This window comes from Danio rerio, chromosome 22 (genome assembly GCF_052040795.2).
Source record: "Danio rerio strain M-AB ecotype USA chromosome 22, GRCz13ab, whole genome shotgun sequence".
NCBI lineage: Eukaryota > Metazoa > Chordata > Actinopteri > Cypriniformes > Danionidae > Danio > Danio rerio.
This window is the reverse complement of record NC_141042.1, coordinates 13,183,848-13,197,500: the sequence shown is the minus strand read 5'-3', so window position 1 is coordinate 13,197,500 and position 13,653 is coordinate 13,183,848. Positions and strand designations below refer to the sequence as shown.

At 36.8% G+C, this 13,653-nt stretch overlaps 1 protein-coding gene across 7 annotated transcripts in view; it reads left to right on the top strand.

Annotated features, from left to right (window-relative positions):
• The window catches only part of adarb1a (adenosine deaminase RNA specific B1a), a 52,142-nt gene extending 47,846 nt beyond the window's left edge, over positions 1-4,296 (top strand). For 6 of the 7 annotated variants that reach the window (XM_087303210.1, XM_087303211.1, XM_087303208.1 and 3 more), the window contains 2 exons: positions 337-515; positions 618-4,296. In XM_087303210.1, coding sequence (XP_087159336.1) covers positions 337-515; positions 618-794 — 356 coding nt within the window. In that variant the 3' untranslated portion in view covers positions 795-4,296. 7 annotated transcript variants of the gene reach the window in all.
• Positions 4,297-13,653: the final 9,357 nt, after the last annotated feature.

Here is a 13,653-nt window from a genome sequence, read left to right as displayed (position 1 = left end):
CAAGACTAATCAGTGGAATCAGAATGTACCTGAGCTCAATTTAGAGTTTCATGGCAAAGGCTGTGAATACTTATCTACATGCGATTTTTCAGCTTTTTTTTTTTTTATAAATTTGCAACAATTTCAAAAACTCTTTATTCACATTGTCATTATGGGGTATTGTGTGTAGAGTTGTGAGGAAATTAATGCATTTAATCCATTTTGGAATAAGGCTGTAACATAAAAAGTGTGAAAACGTGAAGGGATATGAATACTTTTCGGATGCACTGTATATCCATTCATTAGATTTCTATAAAGAAACTCTTTGCCCAAACATTTTTGTTCTTTTCTCTGCAGGTATTAGTAACACAGAAGCAAGGCAACCTGGGAAAGCTCCTAATTTCAGCGTCAACTGGACAGTAGGAGACCAGGGGTTGGAGATCATTAACGCAACCACAGGAAAAGATGACCTCGGAAGACAGTCGCAACTTTGCAAACACGCTCTTTACAGTCGTTGGGTCTGTCTACATGCAAAGGTAAAACATTTGTCAAGGTTTTAAAGGATAAATGACATTTAGGGTGTCATTTTTAATTCCTTGCTGTATTCAATTTGAAATATATTGGTTTACCTCTCTCAGCTCAGTAAGACTCTGCGGATCCGAGGATCTCGGCCTGGCTCCTACCACGAGGCAAAACAAGGGGCGGTCGAGTATCATGAGGCGAAACAGACTCTTTTCAAAGCTTTCTACAAAGCGGGACTGGGAGCATGGGTGGAAAAACCCATCGAACAAGACCAGTTTTCCCTTACTCCTTAAGATAAACTGAGAGAAAGGGAACAGATCTTTTGTACATTTACATGGAATGCAAGGTTTTAATCTAACCTCCACACACCTTTTTTGTCTCTGTTACTGCAAGTCATTTGGTTTCTTTTATCTGTCAGAAACATGCTTGTGTTCACTCAAAACATGGCTTGATTACAAAGAATCCGACTGGAGATTTGGCACAGGATAAAATGAGGACAACATGTTGTGATAAACGAACCCACAAAGGTGTTTTGCAAAAATAATCCCGCTGACTATAATGCTGGCATACATTTTTTACCTCAGATTATATTGATTGTTTTCCATTATTTTAATTCTTATGTCTATATTATTATATTTGACTTCAAGCAGCTGTTTCTACTGTAGTGTGATGTCCAGCTGTATAAGGTGGCTGGCCACTGCCTTCACTTCCACCATTATCCCATACAATGTGTAACTTTCTATTTGCGTAAAGTTGAGCTCTGGCAAAGTCCCTTTTAAGGCAAGTCATTTCGTTTGACGGCCATCTTTGAAATGCCAATCAGGCATACAAGCTGCAGCTCTTATCTCTTTAAAAGGTTAAACATCAAATTCTTCAACCCTGTTAATAATAATAATTCCTTACATTTAAATAGCGCTTTTCTGAACACTTTAAATGCTTTACACGTTATTGGGGAAAATCTCCTCATCCACCACCAGTGTGCATGACGCGATGGCAGCCATATTGCACCAGACCGCACACCACACACCAGCAGATTGCTGGAAAGGAGGTAGAGTGATGAAGCCAATTATGATATGGGGATGGTTAGGAGGCCATGATGGGCAGAGGCCAGTGGGCAAATTTGCCCAGGATGCTGGGGTTAAACCCCTACTCTTTTTCGATGGACATCCTGGGATTTTTAACGACCACAGAGATTCAGGACCTCGGTTTAATGTTTTATCTGAAAGACGGCACTCACTGAGCAGTATAGAGTCCCCTTCACTATACTAGGGCGTTAGGACCCACATAGACCCCAGGTTGGGCGCCCCCTGCTGGCCTCACTAACACCACTTTCAGCAGCAACCTAGCTTTCCCATGTGGTCTCCCATCCAGGTTCTGAAAGGGCACAGCCCTGCTTAGCTTCAGTGGGCGACCATGTGAGTTGGTCTACTGCAGAGAGCTAGCTGTTGCCAAATTTGTAATTAAATTTCATATTTGGAATCACCAAGGATATTTAACAGCAACCGTCTTATAAAATTAGTTTGTAAACATTAAAATCTTGACAAAGAATTGCATTTTTTCAGGTTGCCCAAACTAATGCGCATGCGCAACTGAAGGGAACACATTCACAACACTTCATGACTGTATCTTGCGTTCGTTTCATACAGATTACAAAACCAGTGAACATTTTGATTTCTCATGTCTGTGAGGAAAGTATTAGCTGAGATTTCAATGCATTTGCCAATCCTAGAGTAATAATAAATATGAAGCTGCAGAAACTGACGTAAAAGCATGTGTCCGAATCGAGCCCCTTCTTCGGAGAATCATTATGGTGCGTTCACACCAGACACGGATATAGCATCAAGCTCATGTGATTTACATGTTAAGTCAATGCAAAGATGCGATTAGACATCCTGCGGCGCGAATTGAGCATTTCTGATTACCATGCGAATTGCTCGAGTTGGAAAATCTGAACTTTAACAGACATTTGCAACGCATTAACCAATCAGAAGCTTGCTCTAGTATGGGCGTGATTGTGACGTAGTGCCTGTTGTCGGTGTCCTGAGGGAAAATCCAGCTGCCGACTCCGGACAACAGCTCATCAAACTGGACTCGGCTCAGTTGGATGCACTGCTGAAAGCTTCCATCATCCAGGTATAGTTTCTGGAGGAGTTGATAAACTCATAGAGCTGGTTGCACCTCTGATAGGATCTAGTAGACTCTGAGCTGAACGAATCTACGCTGTTTTTCAGCCTTCCTAAAGCATATAAGGCACAGCTACTCTCTCAATAAAGTCCATGTTAGCCATTTAGCAACAGAACTAGAGTCACAGGGCACACAGAAGCTCCGCCGATGACGCAAATCCTATTGTGAAGTGAATTCGACACGCGAATGAAGCGCATTTGACGCGTGAATGAAGTGAGTAAACTCAAAATGTTCACACATCTATTTACACGCGAATAGTGTGAGTTATTCGCACAAACCGCTTCTGGTGTGAATGCCCCATTAGTCTATAGTGATCAATGATTGACTCCTTTAGAAAGTGGGGCTTTGTCAACGCCAATAGCCTATTAGTTATTGTGTCGACACAAAACACTGAGGTGTTCACGGCGACCTGAGTTCAATTCATGGCTGATTCCGATCCATCCCCCCTCTCTCTGCTCCCAATTCTTCAGACCTAAAAAAAATTATAAAAAAAAGCTTCCTCCGCTAGAGTGGTCATATTGACCCTTGCTTTTTTTCCCAGCAATCCTAAAGGACTTTTTAAATAAGTTTGCTGCTTTAGAGTAAAAACTATATGTATTTTCCCCTTAAGTTTTTCAGTCTTGCAAACCTTAATCTTACCAAGCTCTCAGCAGGATATTTTCTCCTAGGACAGGAAAGAAACCAGTCTATTTTACGGTTGTTTTATTCACAATTATGCGCAAAATTGTAAAAAATAACCAGAAATGTGCAATATAAAATGTATGTGCTGATACTGATAACTGATAAATGATCAGGGAGTTGTACACCATAAGAAAGTTTTATTTTTTGTCGTTTTTGGCCAATTTAAGAATTACCTTTTGGGGCAATAAATTAGCCTTTGCGTCCGAGTGTCTACTGTTGGCCAGCTCATGCCACTTCAGAGTTCCTACTGGCGGAGAATGGCTCCAGGAGAAATTTAGTTCCCAGCTGACCAGCCTAGTGGCTAGTTCCTGTAATTGAGTTTCTATAACTGGTGCAAAGGTCCATATTTTTCAAACACCTTTATATTTATTAAATAACTCAGAATGCGGTTTAATCCTATTATGTATTTTCTGCATCTTTTCAACATTTAGCAAACTTAAGGTGCTTTATGAAATCCACCGTAATTACGAAAAAGTGCTATTAATTAACAAGCCAGCGAGGTTTCATTCACTGCATGAGTTTTGTAGCTGTAGATTTTTCCACTTCTGTTTTGACTGACAGGACATAAATGGCTGTTTAAATAATCAACTGTTGTCTAATAACTATAATCAGATATATCAGACAGCCGGTACAATTGATTAAATAAAACTTGAGAAGCTAAAAATAATCCAACACAGTAATCTAAAAGGTTCAACCAAACAATTGGGTTACAATGAAACAATCCAGCACGTGTTAGAATTTTGAACTGTAAATGCATTTGTATGTATGTTTGTTTTTCCTTTGCTTGGTCGACACCACATTTACACTTAAATGTAAATTTAATTTCATTTTCTGCTTGAATTGATTACTTTGTCATTCAGTTTCCCATTTAAATGTTAAGAATGTGATGCCGATTTTACTAGAACACAATAAAGACTGTTTGACACCAAATACTTTTCTGTAAATCGCTTTGGATTTTGTATCACCTCGGTCTTTACCTGAATGGTCTTTTTTTGTGTGTTCTTGTTAGTGGCTGACCAACATGGTATTTTCAATGTCAGAAACCGATAATGAGAAGTCAATCTGGTCGATATCATCAATATATCGGTTGGCCACTAATTCTTGATTGCGTATGTCCATGAAGTAGTGTGTCGATTGTCATTTTATCTTTGAGAATAGTAGTGGCATGAACTCTCCAAAGGGTTTCTACCGAGGAATCAATGCTGGGTTACATCACCAAAGTTTGTCTTCTGAGGATTAAGAGCACCATTTCGAACCGAGCCTTTGGTTTTTACATATTTGTTTTTGTTGTTTGAGTAGCTAAAATTAATGCAACTAAATAATCTTAAAGTCTCAACCAAGCAATTGGGTTACCTTCTTTAAAGCGGTGTAACGAAGAGTGATTTTTTTTGGCTGAAACCGATACTGAGAAATCAATCTGGCCGATATCATCATTATATCGGTTGACGTCTCGTTCTTGTTTGCGTGTGTCCATGACGTAGCTCATCATTTTATCATTGAAAAAGGGGTGCAAAGCGGTGGTATGAACTTTCCAAAGGGTTTCTACCCAACAATACATGCAATGTTACATAACCAAAGTGTGTCTTCTGAGGATTGAGAGCGACATTTCAGACCGAACCTTTGTTTTTAAAATTTTTGTTGTTGTTGTTTGAGTAGCTAAAAATAATGCAACAAAGTAATCTAAAAGGCTCAACCAAGCAATTGGTTTACATTGTCGTAAGTGGTTGAACAAAAAAATTTTTTAATGGCAGAAACCTATATTGAGAAATCAATCTGGCCGATATCACCGATATATCGGTTGACTACTAGTTCTTGTTTGCGTGTGTCCATGAAGTAACGTGTTGTTTGTCATTTTATCATTGAAAAAGGGGTGCAAAGCGGTGTTATGAACTTTCCAAAGGATTTCTACCCAACACTCAATGCTGCGTTACATCACCAAAGTGTGTTCTATAAGGATTGAGAGCGACATTTCAGACCGAACCTTTGTTTTTAAAATTTTTGTTGTTGTTGTTTGAGTAGCTAAAAATAATGCAACAAAGTAATCTAAAAGGCTCAACCAAGCAGTTGGTTTACATTGTCGTAAGTGTTTGAAAAAAATGTTTTTTTAATGGCAGAAACTGATATTGAGAAATCAATCTGGCCGATATCACCGATATATCGGTTGACTACTAGTTCTTGTTTGCGTGTGTCCATGAAGTAGCGTGTTGTTTGTCATTTTATCATTAAGAAAAGTGGTGTTATGAACTTTCCAAAGGATTTTTACCCAACACTTAATGCTGTGTTACATCACTAAAGTGTGTTCTCTAAGGATTGAGAGCGACATTTCAGACAGAACCTTTGGTTTTTAGATTTTTTTGTTTTTGTTGGGTTTTGTTTGTCTTTGCTTGGCAGAAGAACTAGGATCCCTGAGTTCAACCTAGTTATGTCGATGCAAGAACTTCTGGAAAACTCCCATGATACCACTTGTGTTCTCCAATTCAGGATGCTCTTTGTTGTCTGATCTAAAGTCTCGTATGAATTGGGTTTGAACTGATTCTGCCGGGCCGGAATCAGAAGTTGCTTTAAGCGCTGCATCTAAGAGTTTCTACATGAGAAGAAGTATAAAGAGACATGGCTGTATTGTATGAAAACAAAACGGTCACACAGTCTTTGGCTTTTCACTCTCCTTTCACTTTGGTCTGACTATCTGCTCTGTCGAGTCTGCAACGGGTTTCTCTTATAATCCTGAAAGCTGTGCTTGAATTCCAATAAATACTATTGTGCACATTAGTAGAACCTTTCGAAAGTTTTTTAAATTCCCAAACAATTTAATAGACTTGGAGAGGGATTAAAAACACATTATCGGTGTTCTGTGCATTCGTAGAACAAAAGAGGTTCAAGTGGATTCTTTTCTGGAATGCTAATTCTACTAAATTATGACCTTTTGTTTACCCGCAGTAGCGCCGGGCAAAATGAAGCGATTAGCGGTGTGGTAATCGCAGTGACTAGAGTGAAATTGTGTTTATCTAAGGCAGCAGGCTCGTTGTGCCGGATTGGTCTTTGAACAATGGCACTTTCGACTGAAGTGCTTTTTATCTGTGACTCCTTTAATTCACATTCGGGAGCGTTTTTCCCGCTTTTTACATTAGCATTTATCAGTTTTGAGGGATGAAGTCTTTATTTCTCTCAAGAATGCAAGAAATCCTTAAGACATGTTTGTGTTCTGTTGCGTGTGTGTGTGTGTGTGTGTGTGTGTGTTTATAGACTTAAGATATATTTTAATGAATCCCCCCTCCTCCAGACATGTACAATGGATTTTTACACGTTCACATTTACTGAAAAATATGTATTATTTTAAAATATATGTATATTTTAAATGTAATAAAAATCTTTTCTGAAATATTTAATAATAATGCTAATTTTAGAAATCATATTAAATGTAGTCTAAACTCATAGAAACTAATATTTTTAAAAAATTACATATTCATTCATTCATTTTCCTACAGCTTAGTCCCTTATTTATCAGGGGCTGCCACAGTGGAATGAACCGCTAACTCTTCTAGCATATATACATATTATTTTGGAATAAATTTATGAATATGTAATGACATCAATTTCCGAAACATGTAAAGCAGTACTTGAAAATGGTACAATCCTATAGGCTGTAAAGCAATTATCAAAGAAAAAAAAATAGAAATACTAATTTAATAAAGTTTGTTTAAATAAATCAAATGAAATATTAAAATGGTAAATATTACAAATAAAAAGGTTTACATTCATTGAAAAATTAATATGATTTTTATTCATTTATAAATGTGTAATGACAGCGATTTCTGAAATATTTAAAGCAGCAGAAGCGCAAGTGATTTAAGTGATTTCATGTTAAGTCAATGCAAAGACACGAGTAGACATCCTGCGGCATGATACGTGCAAATGAAGTGCCGTGAATTGATCGTTTTTGCTTAACACACGAATAGCTCGAGTTGGAAAATCTGAACTTCAGTGGACATTTGCACCGCGTTAACCAATCGGGAGCTTGCTCTTGTAGGGGGTGTGATTATGACGTATCGCCTGTTGTTGGTGTCCTGGGGAAAATCCTCCTGCCGACACCAACAACAGTACATCAAACTGGACTTAGCTCAGTCAGAAGCACCGCTGAACACTTCCATCATCCAGGTTAAGTTTCTGGAGGAGTCAATGAACTCGCAGAGCTGGGTGCATCTAGTGGACTCAGACACAGCTCCAAATGAATCAACGCTGTTTATTGCTGTTTTATTGTCTCCAGAAATATATATAGGGGTACGTAATCAGAATGAGCCTGGGTTAAAAAAATATTTAGCTACATATATTTATTAGAATTTGTATGCATATTTGTCCTTTGGAGTTACATTAAGTATTACATCCAGAACTTTGTAGGGTTGTGTCTAAAACTATATATATATATATATATATATATATATATATATATATATATATATATATATATATATATATATATATATATATATATATGGCAATGCCTTGGCGCAGTAGGTAGTGCTGTCGCCTCTCAGCAAGAAGGTCGCTGGGTCGATGGTTCAAGCCTCTGTTCAGTTGGCGTTTCTTTGTGGAGTTTGCATGTTCTCCCTGCGTTCGCGTGGGTTCCCGTTCGGGTGCTCCGGTTTCCCCCACAGTCCATAAAGACATGCGGTACAGGTGAATTGGGAAGGCTAAATTGTCCGTAGTGAATGAGAGTGTGTGAATATTTTCCAGTGATGTGTTGCGGCTGAAAGGGCATCCACTGTGTAAAAACGTGCTGGATAAGTTGGTGGTTCATTCCGCTGTGGTGACCCCGGATTAATAAAGGGACTAAGCCGACAAGAAAATGAATGATTGAATATATATATATATATATATTAAAAGGGCAGGAGTGGGCGTGGTCAGCAGAGCAGAGGAGAAGGCGGAGAGCGAATAACTTGTCACAAACCGTGCAGAGATGCATAATTTTATAGTTTACAAATTTAAAATGCAAAGAAATAAACAGTAATTTAATGCACTGCTACATTTGTTATTCATAATTTTATACACACAAACACAATTAAATCATTCTAAAAATAATCGTGTTCATATAAACACTAAATGAGGACTTTTCCCTCAATCCCCGGGTCTGAATGCAGACTCAGTGCAGCAGGTCTCTTGCCCTGTCTATTTTAACCATTAGCCCTGCTGGTAATCTGGAGGATTTAGGCGATGTGTCTAAACGTGAATGAACTCCTGATAAAAGACAAAGCCCGCCATTCTCCAATTCTCGTACTGCTCTCCTGACAAAAAATGCTTGCTGCACACAAACAGCTTTGCTGTATCGGCCCTGAAAGGATCACGGGGAAAAACATGCAACAAACCCTGTGGACCATCAAAACAAACACATACGACCCTTCATGAACAACTGTGTGATATGGGTCCGTGGACGCTGTTTCACCCAGTTATCAAGGTAGGATCTCGCAGCTTGGCACTGGCAGGTCTGCCTTGCTTTCGGAAAGCACATGCAGTCGTGCATAATTAAGAAGCCGGCTCTTCTCATAGGATAAGAAAACTCCGCTATGAATAATAATGAGAAACTGACGCGTCATCTTTGCACTTGCAGTTGCAGCCGATTTTGATCCCGCCACAAAAATCATTTTAAAACCGGAAGCTGAAATTAGCTGACAAAAGCTCAAATTTATCCAGGTTTTCCCACAATTAAATCTGACAGGGGCTAACATTATCTTAACTGATGCTCAACACACAAATCTGTTATATTTCAGAAAAAAGTACTTGAGGGTTTCATGAACCTTTAACAGAACAAGGAAATGTTCACAGTATGTCTGATAATATTTTTCCTTCTGGAGAAAGCCTTATTTGTTTTATTTCGGCTAGAATAAAAGCAGTTTTTAATTTTAAAAAAAAACCATTTTAAGGTCAAAATTATTAGCCCCTTTAAGCTATATATTTTTCGATAGTCTACAGAACAAACCATTGTTATACAGTAACTTCCCTTAATTATCCTAACCTGCCTAGTTAACCTAATAAACCTAGTTAAGTGTCTTGAAAAATATCTAGTCAACTATTATTTACCGTCATCATGGCAAAGATGAAATAAACCAGTTATTAGAAATGAGTTATTAAAACTATTATGTTTACAAATGTGTTGAAAAAAATCTTCTCTCCGTTAAACAGAAATTGGGAGAAAAAATAAATATAAAAAAAATAAAGATAATTCTGACCTCAACTATATATATATATATATATATATATATATATATATATATATATATATATATATATATATATATATATATATATATTAGCATAACATGAACTATATTTCATATATAGTGGTAACCAAACTGAAGTTTAGACAGACGTTTCTTTCTCCCTTTCGTTTGAAACTACAGAAATGGTTTGTGATAATCCACGCAGACCTGTAGCTTCCCTCTCTCAGCAGTCCCATTTCTACCCATGGTGCATAGTGAGCATGTGGGTTCAGGCCGTATCAGCTCTCCACACCTGTGCAAGGTGAGAGAGAGAGTACAGATAATCCCGGCACGGATTTGCCTCATCTCTGCGCTTCACAGAAACCTGAACAAACAAAATAAAGTAACCTTATCGGCCATCAAAACTTTCAAAAACTTCCAGCATCTGCCGCCACCATGTTTAACTTCAGAGAACTTCAAGAGCGAGAAGAAGAAAGCTCCCGTCCTTCGTGCGAACCATGGATGTGTTTACGGTTTACGGACGAAACGGGAGATTTGCGGATGATGATTTTCGGAGTTCGATCAGACTCAAGGTGAGGCAGGATTAGCGTCGGACGCCTTTCATGGCTTCCAGCTTCAACCTTTATCTGCAAATTGCCTTTCAGGAGGTGAAGTGTGTAAAAACAGAAAAGCGTGGCTCTTTCCGCCCTTGTCACTGAAGTCACAGAGGTGCGTCTCACTCCACTTAAACTGTTTTGTTGAGCGTAATTTTGAGGCATTGTGCGCGAAACACAACATGTTGGTTGTTTTGGTCCTTTAAAATTGGGAAACTGAGATAAGATGATTTGAAGTGGAGGGGAAAAAAAGAGAACATAAGGAGCTTTTGGATGAAAGCATTTTGCCTCAGAGAAAATTGACTCAAGTACTCACTGCTGGGCAAATCTCTGACAATGCAGGCAAAGTTCAGGTTTTATTTGTATATATTATTTAAATTTATCATTTAGAATGATAGTCATTAACACTCAAGCAATTTCAACAAGATTAAATCAAATACACTTACAGTTAAATATATGTACTGTGTTAAATGTATACATATTCTCCTTTCTATCTATATGTATGTTATATATGTGTTATATACAGCTGAAGTTAATTAGGCTATTAGCCCTCCTGTGGATTCTTTTTTTTTTTAATTTTCAAATATTTTCCAAAAGATGTTGAACAGGGCAAAGAAATTTTCACAGTATGTCTGATAATATCTTTTTTTTCCGAAGAAAGTCTTATTTGTTTTATTTCGGCTAGAATAAAAGCAGTTTTACATTTTTTAAAAATTCATTTTAAGGTCGATATTATTTGACCCCATCATCTCCTAATTGTAAGTTCTGCTCAGAGGATGTCATGGGTACATACAAACATATGTTTTGGGAATTTCCTAAAATAAATGACTTTTGGGAAAATGTGTCACTGACATTGAAGGATATACTGGAATCAGACATACCATGTTGTCCAAAGCTTTTTCTTTTAACTGATGATTCCTCCTTTGGCTTTTCTTTATTTCAGAAAAAAAAATATTTCTGCTCTAACAGCAGCTAAAAAAAAGGTTAGCTTTACGTTGGCAGCCTCCACACTCCCTGGACCAGAAGCCATGGATGTACAGTTGCAGTTGAGGTCAGAAGTATTAGCTCCCTTTTATATTTTTCCCCTGTTTCCATTTAATGGAGAGATTTTTTTCTGCACATTTTTAAACATAATAGTTTTATTAACTCATCACTAATAACTTATTTATTTTATCTTGACATGAAGTGATAAAGTGACGTTTAAAGGCTTAACTAGGTTAAGTAGGTTAACTAGGCAAGTTAAGGTAATTAGGCAAGTTATTGTATAACGATGATTTGTTCTGAGGACTATCGAACAAAAAAAATAGCTTAAAGGGGTAATAATTGTCACCTTAAAATGGCTTTTTAAAAAATTAAAAATGCTTTTATTCTTGCTGAAATAAAACAAAAAAGACTTTCTGCAGAAGAAAAAATATTATCAGACATACTGTGAAAATTTCTTTGACCTGTTAAACACCAGTTGGGAAATATTCAAAAGAGAAAAAAACTCAAAGGCAGTTTAATAATTCTGACGTCTTAATAGTGTATCTGCCATTGTTAAAAGTGTTCTTGTAAGCAGTTAAATGCCAATTTATTTATTTACTTTAGTTATTTATTTCTATGTATTTTATTGTATTATTTGTTTATTAATTGTTATTATTATTATTATTATTTTTCTCTCTCTTCTTGTTTTTGGCTCTGATTTGTTTTGCTTCTTTTTTTTTCTGCCAGGGGTGGGGTAATAATAGAAAATGCAGTTAGTTGGTATCCTTATCTATACCTATGTATGCTTGATCATTTCTAACAGTTCAATAAAAAAAAAATGATTACAAAAAATATATCATTAGCCCCATTTAGCCCCCCCCCCCCCCTTTTTTTTAGAGATGAGTTATTAAAACTATTATGTTTAGAAATGTGCTGAAAAAAATATTCTCTCCGTTAAACTGATTTTGGGGAATAAATAAACAGGGGGCGAATAATTCTGACTTCAACTGTCTGTATGTATGTGAATACCTAAAATTTAAATATATTTCAAAATACATAACTGTTGGTTGCATTACATTCAGGTTTCTGCCTGTAGGCCTTATAGCTGTGTCCAGACCAATGCTAAATTTTGATAACATATTGATTAGCAAGTGTCTTTAATCCAGAAACCTCTTCACCTCGTTTTATTTGTCACAGCTCCTTTATTCATTCGATTTGCCACCATTAAACGACTTAATAGACCTCCCGGGCCTTTTAATGTCAGCAGATGGGAGAACAGACATGAGAGCATCTTACCTGAGTAAACAGAGCATCACCGTGAATCTGAAAACATGACCTACCTGCTCAACATGTCACCTCGAAGAAATGTGCGTATAAGGCAGGACTTTAACCATACAACACAAGTAGTACTGCTTTGTCTGAAATAGCTAAACAAAAAAGAAGTTTAGCTGACCCTGCTAAAAAAACAGCACATGTTATAAACAGTGGTGGATTGAACTAATAAGCAAGGTAAGCAGCCACTTAGGGACCCAGGAATTCTGGGGGCCCCCAATAAATATAGAAGTAATTAAATATATTTAGTATACAATCAAATATAATATTATTATTATAATAATGTAATGCCATGCAATAAAAATGCTACAAAATAAAATATCAATCATGGAGCAGTCCAGCAGTCAAATTTATTAAAAAAAAAACATATGTATTATTTCTTGTTGTAAATTCATTTTACAATAAACAAATAACAATTGGAAAGGGTGAATTTCAGGAATTGGACTCCAGGGCTGGGATTGCCTAAGGTAAATCCGCCCCTGATTATAAATGGTTATGCTGGTCATAAGCTAGTCCTGACTAGCAGATAAACAGCAAGAACCAACTTAAACTAGCACTCATTCAAAACCTACCTTACCAATATATGCTGTTTTTTCCAGCAGGGGAGTAGCATTCAAATTCAGTTTTCACTCATCATCTCATCATTAAGACTATATATAAGATAAGATTTATAGATGGATGTGAAGTGAGATAATGCAACATGACGAATGTATCTCCACATTTTATATTCCTCGTATTCATAATAACATTGCATAGGCGTTACATACATTACATAAATACTTAACAAAGCTTTAACTGAATGTGTTCCACTGTTTTCTATTAAATCTGGTGAATTCATTCTGATTTTAAAATAAAGATAATAAGCAAACAGGTTAACTGACATGTTTGACTAGTTACCAAGGTAATTTTTGATGTGCTAACTGTTGGAATATCAAGCCAATTCCATGCATGTTCAATAAAAAAGGCCAGGAGAGGCTTTTCTTCAATGCCAAAAATATTAGTAATTTATTAATTACAAATGAATATTTCGATGACAGAGCTCTATGTTACCTTACCCCAATGCAACACTAGAATTACATTAAAGAGATTCGCAACTAACATACATTACCCTGACTCCAGTATATACACACAACTGATATTAACAGGTGGAGTTTTGCTGTAACGTCACTTATCAGTCATTATGCAGT